The 21,412-nt window shown below is 40.6% G+C and overlaps 1 protein-coding gene across 1 annotated transcript; it reads right to left on the bottom strand.

Annotated features, from left to right (window-relative positions):
* Nucleotides 1–395: 395 nt before the first annotated feature.
* On the bottom strand, nucleotides 396–21,302 carry LOC109898364 (U3 small nucleolar RNA-associated protein 18 homolog). The gene is made up of 13 exons (XM_020493318.2): nucleotides 20,915–21,302; nucleotides 20,379–20,515; nucleotides 17,965–18,060; nucleotides 17,807–17,877; nucleotides 17,172–17,269; nucleotides 16,831–16,956; nucleotides 16,397–16,571; nucleotides 4,536–4,636; nucleotides 4,326–4,416; nucleotides 2,865–2,988; nucleotides 1,567–1,741; nucleotides 1,236–1,378; nucleotides 396–1,126 (listed from the first exon to the last, which is right to left on the bottom strand). The coding sequence occupies exons 1-13, from the start codon at nucleotides 21,119–21,121 to the stop codon at nucleotides 1,102–1,104; spliced, it is 1,569 nt and encodes a 522-aa protein (XP_020348907.1). The 5' UTR covers nucleotides 21,122–21,302; the 3' UTR covers nucleotides 396–1,101.
* Between the last annotated feature and the right edge of the window lie 110 nt (nucleotides 21,303–21,412).

Here is a 21,412-nt window from a genome sequence, read left to right as displayed (position 1 = left end):
CCGCAGTTTGGTCAGAGGTCCAGCTCTAGGCAGTCTCGAGTAGACCCATATTATTTTTTTGACTTCCCAATGATGCAGACCACTGTGCTCTTGGAAACGTTCCAACGCTCTAGAAATGGCTTTATACCATTTCCCAGATATGCCTTGTCACAATTCTACCTCAGCACTCTATGGCCAGTTCCATGGACTTCTTGGTATAGTCTCTACTCTGACATGCACTGTCAACTGTGGGACCTTATATAGACAGATGTGTTTATTTCAAAATCATGTCAAAACAATTGAATTGGCCAAAGGTGGACTCTAATCAAGTTGTAGCAACTGCTCAAGGATGATCAAATTAAATTGGATGCACCCGAGCGCAATTAGATGTCACAGCAAAGGTGTGTCAATACTTGTAAATGAGATATTGCTGCATTTAATTGAATACATTTGCAAAACATATTTAATCCATTTAGAATTTAGGCTGTAATAACAAAATGCAGAATAAATCAAGGGGTATGAATACTTTCTGAAGGCACTGAACATTAAGTATTTAATCCAAAATTGTGTGAATATGATCATCTTCAAACACCATCAGATTTGGAGGAGAGCTTTGGTCAAAATGGAATTCACAGTGAGTTCTAATCCATTATTGTGGCTGGAAGCAACAGATTTTCAGGTCAACATGGAGTAGACTAACAGGGCTTTAGTGCATACAAGTTTGACAGCCTTTCTATACTAGTCAATCTATAATGTTATTGTTCTCCGAGATATCTAGAAACAGAAGAAACTATAATAATGGCCAAGTATCAAGGAAATTAAGTTGTATTTTATCCATTATACAAACATTTGTCAAACCCTAAAGTAGACAGAAAGAAATACACAGGACAAGCATTTTGAAAACTGAACACTTAAATGTAATCACTCAAATTTGAAGGAAAAAAAACAGGATAACAAAGACATGGTATCTTGCTGTGACACTTTCATAGATGAAATTACCATAACCGATTTCACAATTGAAGTCCTTTTCATTGTAAAATGTCTTCTTGAAGACAATGGTAGTTGTATTGAGGGAGCTTGGTGTCTTGATGTTGATTACGAGCCTGCTTGTGATGCTCTTCATCAAAATTCTTTGTAATGCAACAACCTGAAAATAAACCAAATTATTATTCCAATATATTTACTTGTATCAAGTCACCCATAGTGTTGATGTTTTTTATTTTCTGCTGTCTGAAAAAACAAAAAACAAGACTCACCTGAAGAGAGGGGCATGGCCCTTGCTGTTGGCCAGAGAGAAGAAGCCGCTGTTTGGGGAGAAGTCCAGGCAGTGGGCCCTGTATATGATTTTCCTCTGGAACATGGGGAAGTTGGAGAACACCGTGAAGCTGGGGATATGAACCTGAAATGAGAAGGGTAGACATATGGCACTTGGAGAGACTTGATGACAGTGAAAGAGAGACATGGTTTTAGTTCTTTATTACTATCCAAGTCATGCTGCAATAAAACCTCGTATTTACAAGAGACCAGGTGTAGCTGTTATGATGACAAAGACAACATCAGGTGTGTGAGAGAGAGAGAGACACTGACCAATCGGGCAGCCTCGTCGTCAGCCCTGGAGGCAATGGCCAGGATCTCGGAGGTGGGGTTGAAGCGGAGAGAGGTGGCAGAGGTCACCAAGTTCATAATGGCCTTCAGAGGCTTGGGGTTGTTCTGCCGCATACACTCCTCCTGCGAGTACACGTTCACCACACCTGCCGCTGACCTGAGATAATAGAAATGGTAGAAAAATTATGTGAACTTGTGTGCTACAGCTATATCTATACGAAAAAATACAATTGGGTTATTCCATGAAATGGGTGCCTTTGGCATCCTGTTGAAATTTTAAGTATAAAATGTGCACAAATACTACAATTTAAAAGCCTATTATGTTAAATGAAGTGCCCTTTAAATGTAGACCACATGGAGAATTCAATAAATCAGCATTTTGACAACCATGTGTCCACCTCTAGTCAGATTTGAACTCACTTAACCCCAACCTTTCTCCAAGTTTCTTTCACCATCATTGTACAGCCCTAGTTATTTTGTTGCTTTGACGAAGTCATTTCTGAAGATAATTTATTTCATATGATTCATTTACATGTTTCCTTCATTTTAAGATCAACCATGTTTACTTGAATTCGTGAAACTATTCCTTTTAGAATAGTTTTCATCCTGAAAAACAGAACATCGAATAGTCAAATCATAGAGTAAAATCGGGTGAGCTTGGTTCTACTCTTTTTGGCTGTTTTGTGGTGGAAAACTGAGCGGGTCGAGCATGACATGTCAACCCTGTTATCCATGGACAGACAGGCTAGAAATGTTTTCACTACATTTTTTTGTGTGAAGCTTGCATTTAATTAACACTCCCCGTTGCACAAAACAAGATTCCATTCCCCCCGTCACGAGGAAATGTACAGCTGATTAAAGATGAAATCGTCAACCCTGTTCCTTTATTTGGCACATAATAGGCACTTACTTTAAATGTTTTATTTAAATCTCTTAAACATGATTTTTTTATTTTTTATTAAGTTGAACGTGCTCTTTATGACAGAATGTTAATATTTGTTACACTTCTTAAAAAGCCACCTAATTGGTGGACTGACCCAATTATCCTTAAGGTTTTGTGGCAAAATCATGCATAAAAACAACAAAAAAAGACATCTGAAGCAAGACAAACAGGACAATACAAACATTGCAATGGCTTGATCACAAAACGACAGTGACCATCGCTGCTGAAACACATCAGCAAGGAAACTGATTAATTAATAAATGAATAAAGATACACACCAACAACCTCATATCACAAAACAACATGGAAAATGCTAAAAACAAAATGGCTGACTCACCCGCAGGCCAGATACTGTCCGTTCTTGGAAGCAGCCATGGAGGTCCCACTCACACAGCCATCATCTGTGAACCTGTTCAGGCATTTACTGCTCCTCATGTCCCATATGTACACCTCACCCTCCTCTGCAACACCAAAAAAAAGTTTGGTACATACAGGTACCCATGTACAGCTTTTTAAAAAAGGTGCAATATGCAGAAATCGCTCCGCCATTTCCTTTCTGCTAAAATGCTAGTAGTTCGCCTAATTTCAGTTTGTGACAAAACAGGCAGTGGTCACTTCCTTAGTCAAAATTCAAAGCCAAGGTCTACCGCTCAGAAATATTAACCTATTAAAAACTGTTCTGTAGCAATGAGGATTGTAGTAGGCAAAATGCCCAATAGATTACCACTGCAAATTGGTTATGCTTGAATTGCCCTGCCAATGTTGTTCTTCTCAGATCATTTTGAAATTATATTTCAAAATTGTAGGTATACGTATACAGCTGAGTGAGCATAATGCATTTGCTTTTATTTATTTTACTGGACTGATGGCCTGCATCTGATGGTCAGTCTGAGGGAAAGGAGAAGAGCAGTGGTGAGGCTTCCAGCCGACGGCAAAACTCAAGTCGCACTGCATTATTTCTGCCTCATGCACCAATTCGTGTTGTTAAATCTGGTGGCCAGTTAAAGGGAAATATTACTATATATAAAAAAACACACCGCTAATAACACTTTGCTATACTGCTTGCAGTGAGGGGATGTAGGGCGCTGAATAACAACTTCAACATGAACATGAACATTATTCCGCCGAGTCTCTCTAGTCATGGTTTTAAAAGTTTTGAAATCTCACAGTATCAACTTTGCGGTGCGCTCGAGGCTTCTTTTTACAGTCTTTGGCTTGAGAAAACTGTGCATACACAGTGATCTGAGCTATATGATTGGCCAGCGGAAGGCCTGAAGGTGCACTTGATTTGCTCTCTGGGTATTTTTCAAAATGGGAACACTTTGCCTTCCCAGTGCTAGGGCTGCTGAATCAAGTGCACCTACCACCAACAGCATGAAACAAATACAAAAATAGGAACATGAGGATTAATCGTAGTTTTTTTGTTACAGAAATGTTTGGGGACCAACTGGGACCACTGGTGTAGAGAATCATTGTACCATCTCTGTTAAATATATGTCCCATAAACAAAAATATTGTTTGAAGCTGGTGAACAAAGCCAAAAGTAAAAAGACACTAAATCTAACTTAAGAATGTGAAGCATAGAAATGGCGCACATAGAACAAGTCTACAGCGTCTTAGAATTGATTTCAAAGAGAATGACAGATGTATAACTCACATTTCTATGTTAATTTGGTCAGATCGCCCAAAAAGTCACATTTTGAAGTCACATTTTGAAACTAAAATCTAAAAAAGGCTTTAGGATGTGATTGGGTTGTTGGGCTGTGGCTGTGTGTCTTAGACCAGGGTAAAAACCCACCAGAATTGGTGAAGACTTTGCTGCCATCATGGGAAAAAGCCACTCCCACAATGTTTCCATTGATCTTCATGCTTTTCACTACCTCCTTTGTCTGAAAACAAAAACAAAAAAACAAGTGAGAAAATACAGACATTTATGCAATGCATGTATATGCGCCTGATCCAAAATGGAGTCTTACATACCAGGTATTTGCCAACTACAATCACTTACCTTCATTGTTAACACATGGAGGAATCCGCAGGTGCCAGTGAGAAGGAGGGATTCTCCATCAGGGGAGACTTCAAACTCTTTCACCCTCTGTTCCCTCAGACCTGGGGGGCAATCATAATTGTTACTGCACTCAATCACACAACCAGGCACTTACCCACTACCCATGTAAAAAAAAAGAACACAGCCTGGCTGAGAATATACAGCGATTTTATCTTCAAACCAATCACAGAACACAATAATCTGCCGTTCTGCCCCTGAGCGAGGCAGTTAACCCACTGTTCCCCGAGCGGCGTTGATGTGGATGTCGATTAAGGCAGCACCCAGCACCTCTCTGACTCAGTGGTTGGGTTAAATGTGTTAAGAGACATTTCAGTTGAATACATCCAGTTGTAGAACTGACTAGGTATCCCCCTTTCCTCTAGTTACACAACTAAATGTTTGCCAGCTACATATCAAACCAAATTTTATTTGTCACATGCGCCGAATACAACAGATGTAGAACTTACAGTGAAATACTTACTTACAAGCCCATAACCAACAATGCAGTTAAGAAAAATGAAGTGTTAAGAAAGTATTGACTAAAATAAACAGGTAAAAATACAAAACATTTTTTTTTTAAAGAGGAATGATAAAATAACAGTACCAAGGCTATATAATACGTCTGGGGGCACAGGTTAGTCGAGGTAATTGAGGTAATATGTACAAAAGCTGAAGAACATACACACATCCAGGTACTTTCCACAGGTGCTGGAGTTGTAGGCAAAACTCATGGAAAACAGAAAGGAAAATGCCGCACACTGCTGCTCATGCTCCCAGGTGAGGTCCTGGATGGCAGGAAGCTTGGCTCCAGTAAGGTACTGGGCTGTACTACGCACTACCCTCTGTAGTGCCTTGCGATCGGAGGCCGACGCAGTTGCTATACCAGGCGGTGATGCAACCAGTCATGTTCTCGATGATGTGGATGTAGAACTTTGAGGATCTGAGGACCAATGCCAAATCTTTCCAGTCTCCTGCGGGGGAATAGGTTTTGTCATGCCCTCTTCACGACTGTCTTGGTGTGTTTGGACCATGACAGTTTGTTGGTGATGTGGACGCCAAGGAGCTTGAAGCTCTCAACCTGCTCCACTACAGCCCTGTCGATGATAATGGGGGCGTGCTCGGCCCTCCTTTTCCTGCAGTCCACGATCATCTCCTTTGTCTTGATCACATTGAGGGCGAAAGTTTTATCGTGGTATCACGCTGCCAGGTTTCTGACCTCCTCCCTATAGCCTGTCTCATCGTTGTTGGGGATCAGGCCTACTACTGTTGTGTCGTCTGCAAACACATGGTGTTGGAGTCGTGCTTGGCCATGCAGTCATGGGTGAACAGGGAGTACATGAGGGGACTGAGCACACATCCCTGACGGGCCCCCGTGTTGAGGAACAGTGTGGCAGATGTGTTGTTACCGACCCTTACCACTTCGGAGCGGCCCGTCAGGAAGTCCAGGATCCTGTTGCAGAGGGAGATGTTAAGTCCCAGGGTCCTTAGCTTAGGGATGAGCATTGAGGGCACTATCGTGTGGGACGCTGAGCTGAGGTCAATGACTAGCATTCTCACGTTCCTTTTGTCCAGGTGTGAAAGGGCAGTGAGGAGTGCAGAGATTGCATCATCTGTAGATCTGTTGGGGCGGTATGCAAATTGGAGTGGGTCTAGGGTTTCCGGGATAATGGTGTCGATGTGAGCCATGACCAGCCTTTCCCCGTAGTCATTTAGGCAGGTTACTTTAGTGTTCCTGGACACAAGGGCTATGGTGGTCTGCTTGAAACATGTTGGTATTACAGACTCGGTCAGGCACAGGTTGAACATTTCAGTACAGACACTTGCCAGTTGGTCAGCGCAAGCTTGCAGTACACATCCTAGTAATCCGTCTGGCCCTGTGAATGTTGATTTAAAAAGGTCTTACTCACACCGGCTACGGAGAGCGTGATATCATAGTCGTCCGGAACAGCTGGTGCTCTCATGCATGTTTCAGTGTTGCTTGCCTCGAAGCGCGCATAGAAGTCATTTAGCTCATCTGGTTCGCTCATGTCACTGGGTACCTCGTGGCTGTGCTTCCCTTTGTAGTCTGTAATAGTTTGCAAGCCCTGCCACATCCGTCAGACCGGTGTAGTAAGACTCGATCTTAGTCCTGCTTTGCCTGTTTGATGGTTAGTTGACGGGCATAGCAGGATTTGTTATAAGCGTCCTGCTCCTTGAAATTGACAGCTCTACCCTTTAGCTCAGTCTGGATGTTGCCTGTAATCCATGGCTTCTGGTTGAGGTATGTATATACGGTTAATGTGTGGACGATGTCATCAATGCACTTATTGATGAAGCCAGTGACTGATGTGGCGAACTCCTCAATGTCATCGGAAGAATCCCGGAACATATTTCAGTCTGCTAGCAAAACAGTCATGTAGCTTAGAATCTGCATCATCTGACCACTTCCGTATTGAGCTAGTCACTGGTACTTCCTGCTTTAGTTTTTGCTTGTAAGCAAGAATCAGGAGGATAGAGTTAGGGTCAAATTTGCCAAATGGAGGGCGAGGGAGAGCTTGGTACGTGTGTGTGTGTGTGTGTGTGTGTGTGTGTGTGTGTGTGTGTGTGTGTGTGTGTGTGTGTGTGTGGAGTAAAGGTGGTCTAGAGTTTTTTTTGCCTCTGATGTCTTACACCAGCTGTTATTGACAAATAGACACAGACTACAACCCCTTGTCTTACCGGAGGCAGCTGTTCCATCTTGCCGATGCACGGAAAACCCAGCCAGGTGTTTGTTATCCATGTTGTCGTTCAGCCAAGACTCGTGAAACACAAGTTATTACAGTTTTTAATGTCCTGTTGGAAGGATAGTCTTGATCGGAGCTCATCCAGTTTATTATCCAATGATTGCACGTTAGCTAATAGGACTGATGGTAGAGACGGATTATCCACTCGCGGTCAGATTCTTACAAGGCACCCCAACGTACAGTACCAGCCAAAAGTTTGGACACACCTACTCATTCAAGGGCTTTTCTTTCTTTATACTATTTTCCACATAGTAGAATAATAGAGAAGACAGCAAAACTATGAAATAACATATGGAATTTTATAGGAACCAAAAAAAAGCGTTTAAACAAATCAAAATATGTTTTAGATTCTTCAAAGTTGCCACCCTTTGCCTTGATGACAGCTTTGCACACTCTTGGTATTCTATCAACCAGCTTCACCTGGAATGCTTTTCCAACCGTCTTGAAGGAGTTCCCACATATGCTGAGCACTTGTTGGCTGCTTTTCCTTCACTCTGCATTCTAACTCATCCCAAACCATCTAAATTGGGTTGAGGTTGGGTGATCGTGGAGGCCAGGTTATCTGATGCAGCACTCCATCACTCTCCTTCTTGGTTAAATAACCCTTACACAGCCTGAAGGTGTGTTGAGTCATTGTCCTGGGTCATTGTCCTATTACAAAACAAATGATAGTCCCACTAAGCCCAAAACAGATGGGATGGCGTGTCGCTGCAGAATGCTTTGGTAGCCATGCTGGTTATGTATGCCTTGAATTCAAAATAAATCACAGACAGTGTCACCAGCAAAGCTCCCCCACGCATCCTCCTCCATGCTTCACAGTGGGAACCACACATGCGGACATCATCCGTCCACCTACTCTGTGACTCACAAAGACACGGCAGTTGGAACCAATAATCTAACATTTTGACTCATCAGACCAAAGGACAGCTTTCCTCCGGTCTAAAGTCTATTGCTCGTGTTCCTTGGCCCAAGCAAGTCTCTTCTTCTTATTGGTGTCCTTTAGTAGTGGTTTCTTTGCAGCAATTCGACCATGAAGGCCTGATTCATGCAGTCTCCTCTGAACAGTTGATGTTGAGATGTGTCTGTTACTTGAACTCTGTGAAGCATTTATTTGGGCTGCAATTTCTGAGGCCAGTAACTCTAATGAACTTATCCTCTGCAGCAGAGGTAACTCTGGGTCTTCCTTTCCTGTGGCGGTCCTCATGAGAGCCAGTTTCGTCATAGCGCTTGATGGTTTTTGCGATTGCACTCGAAGAGACTGAAAGTTCTTGTCATTTTCTGGATTGACTGACCTTCATGTCTTAAAGTAATGATGGACTGTCATTTCTCTTTGATTATTCTAGCTGTTCTTGCCATAATATGGACTTGGTCTTTCACCAAATAGGGCTATCTTCTGTATACAACCCCTACCTTGTCACAACACAACTGACTGGCTCAAACGCATTAAGGAAAGAAATTCCACAAATTAACAAGGCACACCTGTTAATTGAAATGCATTCCAGGTGACTACCTCACGAAGCTGGTTGAGAGAATGCCAATAGTATGCAAAGCTGTCATCAAGGCAAAGGGTGGCTATTTCGAATTATCTCAAATATAATATATATCCGGCGCCATTAAATGCCATTCAAAGATATCTTATAACTATTAAGTTAACTGTCTAAAATGTGCTAAATACTCTGCAGTTGTGCATTTGGTTTGCTAACTTACAGTAGATATATAGCTTCTTGCAGAAAAAGAAGCTTCTCTTGGTAATGTCGTGGAATTATCAGAATATGTTGGTAACATTTGTAAGATGTTTAATATTCATCAAATGTGTGTAAGTTACTTCCCATCAGAATGGTATTTTTGTGTAATTCTGTGGTGAGGTTGCAGTTATCTGTTCTATGTCAAAACTAAGTTGCATGGCCGCTGAGAGAGGGGAGAGGTCAAAGTGTCATCATGTGTAAACATATATCTTTTACTCCCTACTTTTCTCATGGGGGGGGAAAGGAGTGTGGAATCATTCTATGCTCCCTCTTTGTTGACTTGTAGGGTCAGTCTCCTATCTGTGAGTTTGTCCAGGAGTTTGTATTTAAGAGTGGTTGTATATAAATGCCAATTTGATATATGCCGGTTGATATCGAGGATTTGGTTTATGGTTCTGAGGTTTGGGAAAGGAGACAAAGCTGAACGATGAGTTATGTCTATGCGGTCTGACTATGTGTGTCTTTGCTATTAAAGGAACTCAGTTGCATTGTAAGGGGACTCTCAGAAAATTCACTGGGGAGACACTGAATTTATCTGAGAGTCACAGGCTTGTGATAAGAGCTCATATAATTAAAGATGGACTTTTATAACTAACTCTGACATGTGTGTGTGTGGTTTGCTCCCATGATTAGGTAAATAGAGGAAATTTCCACGACAATTGGCGACGAGGATGGGATGTGAATCTTCACTCGGTGACCGTTCCTACGATCTAGGTAAATAAATCATGCACGAGGGATCCCCTAAACTTGGGATCTCAGGGAGAACCACACTTCGGGAACGAAGCAGATGGACCAACCTTTGATCTAAGAGGAAGCGAGCCGAGTGGATACCACATCTCGAACTGAGTTTTTTTTTTAAAGAAAAAGGTGAGCGAACCACACACAGATTTGAAGTCGAGTTTTTTAAATTATGCCTGTTACGTATACTCTGAGCGTGAATTCCTTTGTAAGGAAGGCACCTTGGCGGCGTAAGCAGGGCCGAGTCAGAGGAGAGTAATCTGGGGGTTTTGTGGACTCAAAAGATACTCTGCACTGTCCGGTTGCCAGTGACCAAGAGCCCTGTGGGGATATGGTGAGGTCTGTCGGGGTGATGGGCCAGGGGGTCTGTGTGTTCTAGGTGAAACACGGCACTTGGTGAAGCCCTATTGGAAGAAGGACCTCATTCTGTGCGTCTGTGTGATTTGTCTAAGTGACCCTCAGATGTGGTGAATTCCAATTATTTTAAATGTGCTAGCTAGATATGCTTTAGGTTTACTCTGTGTGAGTCGGACCGTTCTGTGTGAGCGGGGTAGGTTTACTCTGTGTGAGTCGGACCGTTCTGTGTGAGCGGGGTAGGTTTACTCTGTGTGAGTCGGACCGTTCTGTGTGAGCGGGGTAGGTTTACTCTGTGTGAGTCGGACCGTTCTGGGTGAGCGGGATAGGGTTGACTCTGTGTGGGAAAACCTTTCGATGTCCTGTGTAGACGTCCGAAAAAGTTTCTATGTGAAAATCTGAACAAATCCTGTGTGGATGATCCTGAAGTTTCTGTGTGAGTACCTAAGATTTTTAAAGTTTTATATGGATTCTGTGAATGATTTGAAATGATGATAAATGGTATGTGTGTATAAAGTAATGCGGAGAATGATTAGATACAATTTAAACCACCCATTCGTAGACGTACGTAGGTTTTGAGTTGATATCTTAAATGGATAATTTGATAAAGATTAAGTTTTTAAGCACTATTAAAATAATCTACAACGTCTGGGAAATTGAGCTCTAGAAACTGATTAGAGTGTGTCCACTTTTGGTTATCTTACCCTAACGATGTAACTATAGAACGCATATTGGATTATCTCCGTCTGGATGAAACATGTTCAATTAAACTGCCCTTAAGGTCTGAACATGTTATAATTTTTCTTCCCAGTATGAGAGAAGTTGAGGGATTTATTGAATAACCTGTTTTCCATAAAGTTAAAGAGAATTCGAGGGATGCTCGATGTAATTTATAATGTTGTGCAAAGCCTAAGGTTTTCCATCAAACTAATTATCATTGCGTGATTAATGTGATGTAGTAAAGTAATTGAAATACGTTGCAAAAGTAAACAATCTACTTTTACTGTTTCCTAGTCATTAGTGTCGATTTTATTCTTTGATTGCTAATATGTGTAATTTGGAATTTGAGAATCATGGCTGGAATTTGAGAATCATGGCTGGAATTTGAGAATCATAGCTGGAGTAACGTTTGTACTATTAAAATTGGGCTATTATTCTTCTGGGAATTACCGATAATGACGTGTTTTGATTTTACTTTTAAATGGGGTTTCTATTCCCAATAGCATTGGTGGTTTAGTGGTAGAATTCTCGCCTGCCACGCTGGAGGCCCGAGTTCCATTCCCAGTCATGGCGCTGGCTGAATTTAGAGTTTTTGATTGTAAATAATCTGTTTGAATATTTGCCTGGAAAGTAATGGTCGCTAGTGTTTGTATAAGAGATAAATTGAACGTTTTCAATAGATTGTTTAGGTTAAATTGATAGGTTAATTCAATTTAAAATAATAACGAAGCGAATTCTGATGCAAGACGATGTCTGTTCACTAAATGATCTGCTGGAATAATGTATTGAGAATTGGGTCGTATTTAAATTACTGTGTCAATAGAGAAGACAGTTACCTAAGTTAAAGACATTCTGAATAATAGCGGGGAGAGAATGGCGATAAGAAAGTGGTTACCGAAGTGTTTTTCATTCTTATAGATTGACTGACGCATGTTATGATTTTAGCGCTGCGTGTGTTATTTTTAAAGAAGAAGGATACAATTTCATAAGTGTGGAGAGCAGAAGAGGAAGTTATAAAGTTGGGTTTTAATCTTACGATAGAGGTAAGGAAAAAACGTTGAAATGAGAGGGGTTATATTTTTGCCCACTGGGGGAAAAGGAAGTAGGAAAGTTTAGTTGAACGTATGGAAGAGAGTTATGTTGGCTACTAATTGTCAGGGAAAGTTGCTGGAGGCAGGTAGATTGTTGTAGAATAACGTAAATTTGGTTATTAGTTTGAATATACAATAACCTTACTCTAATTGTTTTGACCGTTGTTCAGGTACATTTCTTTTCTGTATTTCTAGCAGCGGATTCGCTAGGTGGGCATCATAGATTTGTGGCATTTATATTTACTGTATTAGGCTATGAGAATTGGGAGACTGGATGTCTGAATCATAAAACATCGTAAGGATAGCTTCTGATGGTTATTTATTCTTGGTTTGATCGTTTAAGTAACACCAGCTAATTTGAGCAGGAAAGTTCATGTAGTCTAACGTTATGGTGTGTTTCCATTATGTGGAACAATGTCAGGTCATTAAAGATGATTGCTGGATTGAATAGTACGCCAACCTGTTGACAGAAGACTGAATGGGTATGAATGTTGAAAAGCAAGCTGGGGCCAAACTAGTAAACTAGTATGTTAAGTGGGGGAGTATCATAGATTTTAATTATAGTGTTGTTACCTCAATAGTCAAAACAATTTCATATGTTTTGGGAAATTAGCGAGGTTGAATTTTGTATTTGAGTTCCTTTATAATTTGCTTTTTAAAAGAGAGGTTGGAATCAAATATGATGCCTTGGCACTTAAAATCAGATACCACCAGGAGCTTTTTAGTAGTAGTTGTTTTTTGAGGAACATGCAGACTGTGTTTTATTTTATTGAGATGTACACATGAGTCTCTGAGCAATTTTGTCATCTGAATCATTATAGTAGTGAGTTCTTGTGTAGTCTGTTATTTGCATGAATTTATCAATGTATCATCTGCATACATTGGAATTTCAGACCCTGTACAGAATAAAGGAAGATCATTAATGGATGTGCTGAACAGTATTGACCTTTGTGGATATCAGTGGGGGGAAAAAAAATAAGTTTATTTGTATTTTTACGATGATGAGACAGCACCGACTTTTGAAGGATTTTAGATTTGTTAAAAAAAAATCAGGATGGGTTTTTACTAAATTTATATCGACAGATTGAAATTATTAGGTTGCTGATTAAGAGTTTTTTTTTGGAATTGATTTAACTTAATTAAACATTGTATCATACATATACATTGATTTGATTAAAACTTATGATTAATGATTTGAGGTACAATGGATTTATCGTTAGGTTTGGTTTATAGTTTCACGTTTGAGTTTTTGAATCGATGTAGTGTAAATGAATAATAAGTGTTTTTGTGTTTTCTCCGGGAAGATGGATATTTCACTGTCTCTCTCTGGAATGTGTCCAGGGACGATACTCTGGGGAGAGTGAGTGAAATGGAGGCCATAAACTACCACATTGGAGGGGGCCGGGAAGTTTTTTGTAGTAGTGCAAAGGTATTATTTTCTGACTTTTCATTACACGCGCAAATTCTTTTGATAAAGGAATGTTCTGGGAACATGGAAATACGAAAATGGTTGGAACTAGTTGATTATTGTTTGCAAATTGTTTCATATAGTGCAAAACACTGCTTTGAAGGGTTTGTATGACCTATGACCTTCTGATGACTTTCTGTTGTGGCTTGATCACCCGCATTGGAAAGCCATTTGGATAATGAAATTATGGTCATTTGTAATACTGCTTTCAAAATAATTTGTGAAATTGGTAAATATGTTTCTTATCCATATGTGTAATTGGGACCAGTGTGAAGAGGGAGTAGGGCATTGTTTTTTACTAAGGGTATGCTGCTTTAAGTCTATTTTCCTATGACCATAGGGGTTAAATCATTTTTCTTTGTGGAGTTTTTTTCAGTTTAGTGATTTTAATTTGATTAGGATTAGCTGAAATGTTGTTTTATATTTGTTTTCAGTTTTGTTTTACATTACTCTCATACGGAGAGATGTGTGTAAAACATGGGGGAGGATTCCGTTTTTTGAGGGTTTGAATTAAAGTTATACAATTTAAGTGATATGTGAATGAGTGTATTGTATTGTTGAGTGTATTGTATTGTTGTGTTTGTTTTGTTCTATTCCCGAGAGATATAGGTCTAATTTCTTGATCCTTGGCTCTACGATGGAGTTGACAGTGAGATGGGGAGTATAAACCAATTTGAAAGAATAGTTTCAATAGAATGTTTTGATATTCTCTGTGAAATATGTTTAGATATTTGTGTTAAGAATAATTGGTAAAAGTAATAATTTATCATGTAGTTAATGAACTGAACTAAACTGTTGTTCTGATCTGTTCTTTCGAGGTTATCATGAAAAGTGACATCAGACGGTATCTTAATGCATGGAAGAGATCATTTGGACCGAATGGTGTGTGTACCTCAAAACCCCCTCTACCTGGCTGAAGAAGAGAGACAAAGGCATTGAAGGAGGCTTTCCAAACCACTTCTACCGAGAGAAAAGAACCAAGCCAGAAATTGGTGTACAGTATCAGATCTAAGCTATCAACTGCTTTTCTTTCATGGTTCTGTCATACTGTGATGAGTCCACTTGGAGTGATCATGGAGAAAGATCTGTTCTAACATTTTCTTATGATGCTGGTATATTGGTTGACGAATGGACAAGACATGAGTGGTAAAGATGAGACATTGAAATTGGGACATTATCATGGGCCGTCCATTTTGAACTGTAAAGCTATCTGAAGAAAAACGAAGATGCCAGAAGATGCCGTGCCTGTGTAAGGGGGGTTTAATCAAACTGTGCCATTAATTTTTTTTATAATTTTGTGGTATGAGATTGATTGAAGAGGTCTACACCATGTAAATTGTAGTAATTTAGATTAAGAATGCATTGAGATACTGATCTGTATTAAAATCATGATTAAAAAAGTTAGTAGTAGAATTATGGGATAATTATACTGTATGTAAATCTGCTAATATTGATGTGTGTTAAATTGAGGTTTTTACTTTGAGTGATAAGACAAATTTGATTCACTGAGGAATGTTGGATAAATAGTTGGGTTGTTACTTATGATTTGTAATATGAATGATTTCAATGACCTATTCTCTATTCCTAAGTATATTTCTGAGCATGAGTACTTAGAGGGATGTCTGTCCTATATGTTGTGAGGAGGCCTGTGTTTAGACACGGTTTCTCATGTAACTGAAAGAGCATAAATATGTTATGTTTTTATTTTTCCTCAAATGGATTATTCTGTGTTATTAAAACATGTGCAAGGTTGTCTTGTAGAATAAGGGTTGTAATCTTAGTTTCAGAAGGGAGAAAGCTTACATATAAGCTAAGGTATTTGACATTAAGGGGATTTGAATTTTTAAATATTGAGTATGTAATTAATATTCTGATTCTTCAGAAGGAACTTAGTCCCTTGAGAGGGGAATGTCGTGGAATTATCGGAATATGTTGGTAACATTTGTATGATGTTTAATATTCATCAAATGTGTGTAAGTTACTTCCCATCAGAATGGTATTTTTGTGTAATTCTGTGGTGAGGTTGCAGTTATCTGTTCTATGTCAAAACTAAGTTGCATGGCCGCTGAGAGAGGGGAGAGGTCAAAGTGTCATCATGTGTAAACATATCTTTTACTCCCTACTTTTCTCATGGGGGGGGGAAAGGAGTGTGGAATCATTCTATGCTCCCTCTTTGTTGACCTGTAGGGTCAGTCTCCTATCTGTGAGTTTGTCCAGGAGTTTGTATTTAAGAGTGGTTGTATATAAATGACAATTTGATATATGCCGGTTGATATCGAGGATTTGGTTTATGGTTCTGAGGTTTGGGAAAGGAGACAAAGCTGAACGATGAGTTATGTCTATGCGGTCTGACTATGTGTGTCTTTGCTATTAAAGGAACTCAGTTGCATTGTAAGGGGACTCTCAGAAAATTCACTGGGGAGACACTGAATTTATCTGAGAGTCACAGGCTTGTGATAAGAGCTCATATAATTAAAGATGGACTTTTATAACTAACTCTGACGTGTGTTGTGGTTTGCTCCCATGATTAGGTAAATAGAGGAAATTTCCACGACAATAACAGCAGAGAATCCCCTCCTGGATCAAGAGCCTTGCCGTTTAATATTTGTTTTGTGTGTGCAGCAAACTGTAGCATTTCTTGTTATTTGTATAACTGAGTTGGGATGTCTGTCCTGCAAATCATTTGGATCAGAGACTGTATAAAATGTTTTCACTGAGATTTTACATGTACTTGTTAGCATTGCTAACCTTCGGTTTACAAAGGCTCAGCGGGGTTTGTGTTCAGTGCCATTCTTTACCAGATATCGGTATGAAGGTTTGACAATCTCGATACCGCCCAAGCCTAGTAATAAAAGACTATGTCACTACCTAACAGCCAACTGGTTAGACTACTACCGAACAGCCTTGGGGTTCTAGTGACTCCCCATGGCTTCCTCCTCCTCACCTCTGACAGTGTGGACAGGGATGACCTTGCCCTCCATCATGTCGTAGATGTAGAACAGCTTGTTCCTGAAACTGGTGGCCACCACCTGCTCCCCGTCCACGCTGAACTGGGCCTTGTACACCGGGAACCTCTCCAGGTGAATACTCTGAATCTTAGGGTTGGTCTTCCCATCAACCTGGAAAAGAAGGAGGGACATTTAGAGTGAGGTGGATGGTAATTCATATGTCACAGATTCACTAAATAACCATAAGATAATCATCCGTAAGGATGATTGGTGGTCCATTGAGTTTGTATATATTTTTTGCTTATAGTTTGTATGGTCAAAAAAAGGTCTGGAGGATATTATTAAGGATGCAGTTCCCTATACCATGTTTCATGATGACTGCCACAAGAATACCTGAGAGAAGACTGCAGCTGATGAGTAAAATGAATACCTGGAACAGAGAGATGGACTGGTCGAGCCCTGCTGTCATGACAACCTGGGCAGAGGGGTGGAACTGCACCGTGGTCAGCCTGTCCTCAGACGGCCGGTCGTTGTTGGCGTGTAGGCACGTCTTCATCTGCAAGAGAGTTAAATACATCCAGAATAAATGGACTAGTATCACATGTAAACAAAACCACATGATCTAATACTGGAAAATGTAATGGTTTTGTAACTCCCAAACCTCTAAAGTACTCTGGTTTAGAGTCCCCATTTCCAGTCAGAAAATGGTTGTTTTACTCTAACTTAACCTCAAATGTAGTAGTGGTAAGATGATGGAAGAACAGAACTCACCCGTATGATTCCTTTGGGAAGGCTGTCGGATGAGCCCACAAAGTTGCCCGTCTTCCTCATCAGGTCGTCTCCATCTTCATCCTCATCATCAGAGTCATCTTTAGTTTTTGGAAAATAGACATCTTTTATTGAAAAGACACAAATGTATACTTTATACCAGGACTCAAATTAGATTCAGCCGCATGCCGATTTTTTTCTTGAGCCGATGGTCAGAACATAATTACAAATCATTTGTAAACTGCAAATTGTCCACAAGAAGCCCAAACATATATACAATTGTATTAAAACAATCATTTCAAACCGTCTATATCTTGAAAAGAGCAGGTGTTCATAATGTTTTGTACTCAGTGTGTATCTCTCTATTATGCGTGGGAATACTTTGGAACAGATATCTCAAATTAAAATCATTTGTTGGTGTTTTTAGTCTTTTATGTCCAAAAATGTTTAAAAAATGTACTTCAGAAAACTTGGAGGGCCAAATAAAAATCACCAAAATTCAGCCTGCGCTCAGTTGGGGAACCCTGCTGTATACACTATATCACCATTATATAGTAGGTAATCATAAGTGAGGGGCATCTCTCATAACATACTACATGGATCATGAAGTTGTTTATAACCAAAATGTGGGAGTTTACCTTTTTTCTTATTCTTTTTCTTTAATTTTGTCTCTGCCCAGGACGGCATTCCACCCATTGCTTTTTGGAACCTGGCAAAAATGAGTTGGAAGTGAGAGCTTGAACCACAAGCTCCCAACGGTATTTACTCCATGGCTGTGTTACTAACATCCACTTACTGTTCTTTCATCCTCTGCTGTAACTTCTGTTTGGACATCTTGGCCTCCGCGTCGCTCTTGGCCAGGTCTCTACGGAACCGGTGTGTCATGTCCACTCTAAGAAACAGGAGGGAAATATCATGAATGGATTCATAAAAAACAGTGACATAACTAGGATGTAACGGTTAACCGAAACGCATCAGGTCTCTGGTTCCAATGTTTAAGATACAAATCGATCTATATGTACCACGCATCGGTCAGAAAATCGACTCAAACGTTATGATTCGTCAGTTCACTAAAAGGTTTTGCTCATGTTACTTTCTTTCTACCTTCCCGAAAATAATCTGTTGTGAAAACTGATGCTTCCTCTCCTTCATTGTCAAACTAAGCATGTAACTGCGTTGACAGTCACTGATTTTGGACACTTTTTTAAAATGTTTATTTTACCCCCTTATTCTCCCCAATTTTTGTGGTATCCAATTGTTTAGTAGCTACTATCTTGTCTCATCGCTATAACTACCGTACGGGCTCGGGAGAGACGAAGGTTGAAAGTCATGCGTCCTCCGATATACAACCCAACCAAGCCGCACTGCTTCTTAACACAGCGCCATACAACCCGGAAGCCAGCCGCACCAATGTGTCGGAGGAAATACCGTGCACCTGGCAACCTTGGTTAGCGCGCACTGCGCCCGGACCGCCACAGGAGTCGCTGGTGCGCGATGAGACAAGGATTTCCCTACCAGCCGAACCCTCCCTAACCCGGACGACACTAAGCCAATTGTGCGTCGCCCCACGGACCTCCCGGTCGCGGCCAGTTACGACAGAGCCCGGGCGCGAACCCAGAGTCTCTGGTGGCACAGCTGGTGCTGCAGTACAGCGCCCTTAACCACTGCGCCACCCGGGAGGGGGATTTTGGGCTCTATTAACAAACCTCCAAATGCGTTCCAATGCCATACAACACTCCTTCCGTGGCCTCCAAGTGCTCTTAAATACCAGTAAAACTAAATGCTAAATTGTAACTATTTCGCCACTATGGCCTATTTATTGCCTTACCTCCCTAATCTTACTACATTTGCATACACTGTACATAGATTTTTCTATTGTGTTATTGACTATATGTTTGTTTATGTGGTACTCTGTGTTGTTGTTTGTCGCACTATTTTGCTTTATCTTGACCAGGTCGCCAAATGAGAACTTGTTCTCAACTGGCCTACCTGGTTAAATAAAGGTACAATTGTTTTATTCAATTTATTTATGGGGCGGCAGGTAGCCTAGTGGTTAGAGCGTTGGACTAGTAACCGGAAGGTTGCAAGTTCAAATCCCCGAGCTGACAAGGTACAAATCTGTCGTTCTGCCCCTGAACAGGCAGTTAACCCACTTTTTCTAGGCAGTCATTGAAAATAAGAATTTGTTCTTAACTGACTTGCCTGGTTAAATAAATAAATAAATATTTTTTAAAGGATCTACAAGTAATTTTGCATGTTGAACAACCCCAGGGAATATCGGTAGCCTACTAAAATTGAGCGCTGCTTCGCACGCTGACTAATAACGCCTCGATCACACCAATAGCGTCATTGCATTTTGGTACACCAAAAGGTGAATGTTGAGCTTTGGTTGCACACATCCAGATGATGCTGCTTACCATTTTGCACAATGACTCTCTGTTGGTGTGATCGAGGCTTAACAAAAGTTCAACATTCACCTTCTGCTACCATTTCTGTCAAGCGGTCTACACAAATCTAATCTAATAGTGGGGTGGTAGATGCTCACTAGTCTCCCTTATGGCTCAGCTCAAGTGATTACACACACACCATAGACATTTACACATCAGCTCAAACAGGTCCAGCTCAGAGAGGCCCAGCCCGTGAGCTCCATCAGCAGCAGATTTGAATTTAGAATGGAAAATGAATGTGTTTATGTAACAAATGTTGTAGCATCGAATATTATCGCATCAAACCAAATCGTATCGATTCGTTCCTCTCAACAAACCAAATCGTTACAAACTAAAAACGTATCATTCCCGTCAGTGCTCGACTTGGCTAGGAGCTCACTGGAGCTGAGTACCAGCACCTCAAATGTTCTACTGCTTGAGCTCCTCTTCATCATATGGAATATTAGCTCAAAAGTATTGTGGGAGCTCCTGCACCTAAACTTCAACAGTACCGGCACCCAAAACGAGTACCGGAACCTATTTCAGTCCAGGTCAAGCACTGGTTTCTATATCATACCCATGTATCTAGATACGTATAGATTCGTCTTCAAAAGGGAAAGATGCACATCCCTAGTAACTGCCCATACAAGCAATGTTTGATTCACATATCCATGTAATTGACATTAGGGTTACATGACTACAACTACATGAAGTGTGAAGCATTGTACATGACATAAATGCTGAAAAGACACAATAAGACATTGCTGCAGTCCCAGGTACTAACTCTTCCTCCAGATCATCCTCCTCATCCTCCCATACTGCTGTCCTTGTTGGCTGAACCTTCAGCCGTGCTTCATTCTCTACATCGGAATCGCTGGAATCGTCATCATCCAGAAGTGTGGCACCTCCATCCTCTCTGTCCTGTTGACAAGAAATTGATTTGCTAAAAACTGACTGCAATGAAACGTAAACGATGTGACAGAGGGATGGAGATTATTTGTCTATTACCTGGTTGTAACTAACTATCAATCAATAATGGATTTATATCTATGCCATGCTGACAATGTGCCAACATAATCGACTGAGCATCTGGCAGGCAGCATCATTCTGAATGGAATCAGAGGTGTATTCATTACGCCGATTTTTCGGATTGGAATGGCAACCGTAAAATTAACTACAACTTCCGTTTAAAACGCAACAGATTTTACGTCACGTTGAAGAGCGTTTGGAGTTGTTGCAAAACGTTTTGTAACAGACGAAACGTTTTGCTACAGAATCGGCGTAATGAATACACCCCATATGTAACTAATTAATTCCTACCTCCACCAGCTTTTCCACAAGATCATCTTCAGCACCAAAAACAAGATCTTCTAGAAGTTTTACAGATGCATCTTCTTCGCCCAAAACAGTCACTGCCTGAGCGTTTTTGTGTCTTTTTAGCACTTCCTCACCGTAGTCAGGCTCTGGTTCAGAGACTCTCTTCGTCGTCTCTCTCCCCTTTCTAGAGTGTTTACCGACTTTGTCCATGTTTATCGTTTAAACCTAAGCATATGAAACGAATTGTAAGTTGTCTCAGGACACGCTAGAATTTAACAAGATTCAGTAGACTCATAAATGTGCTAGCTAGTCTTTTACAATAACATGCCTCATACACCCAATGTTTTCCACATGGGGTAGCTGCAACGCTGTGTTAGTTGTGAGAAAAGGGAACGTGCGGCTGCACTATTTCACAAATTTGCAAAGTATGTGCACAGAGAAGAACTCATGGCCCACGCAACGCGCCAACAGTGTACATGTTTTATTAATCAGCGGTTGGGC

The sequence above is a fragment of the Oncorhynchus kisutch genome, linkage group LG10 (assembly GCF_002021735.2).
Source record: "Oncorhynchus kisutch isolate 150728-3 linkage group LG10, Okis_V2, whole genome shotgun sequence".
Classification (NCBI taxonomy): Eukaryota; Metazoa; Chordata; class Actinopteri; order Salmoniformes; family Salmonidae; genus Oncorhynchus; species Oncorhynchus kisutch.
This window is presented reverse-complemented; position numbering and strand designations above follow the sequence as displayed.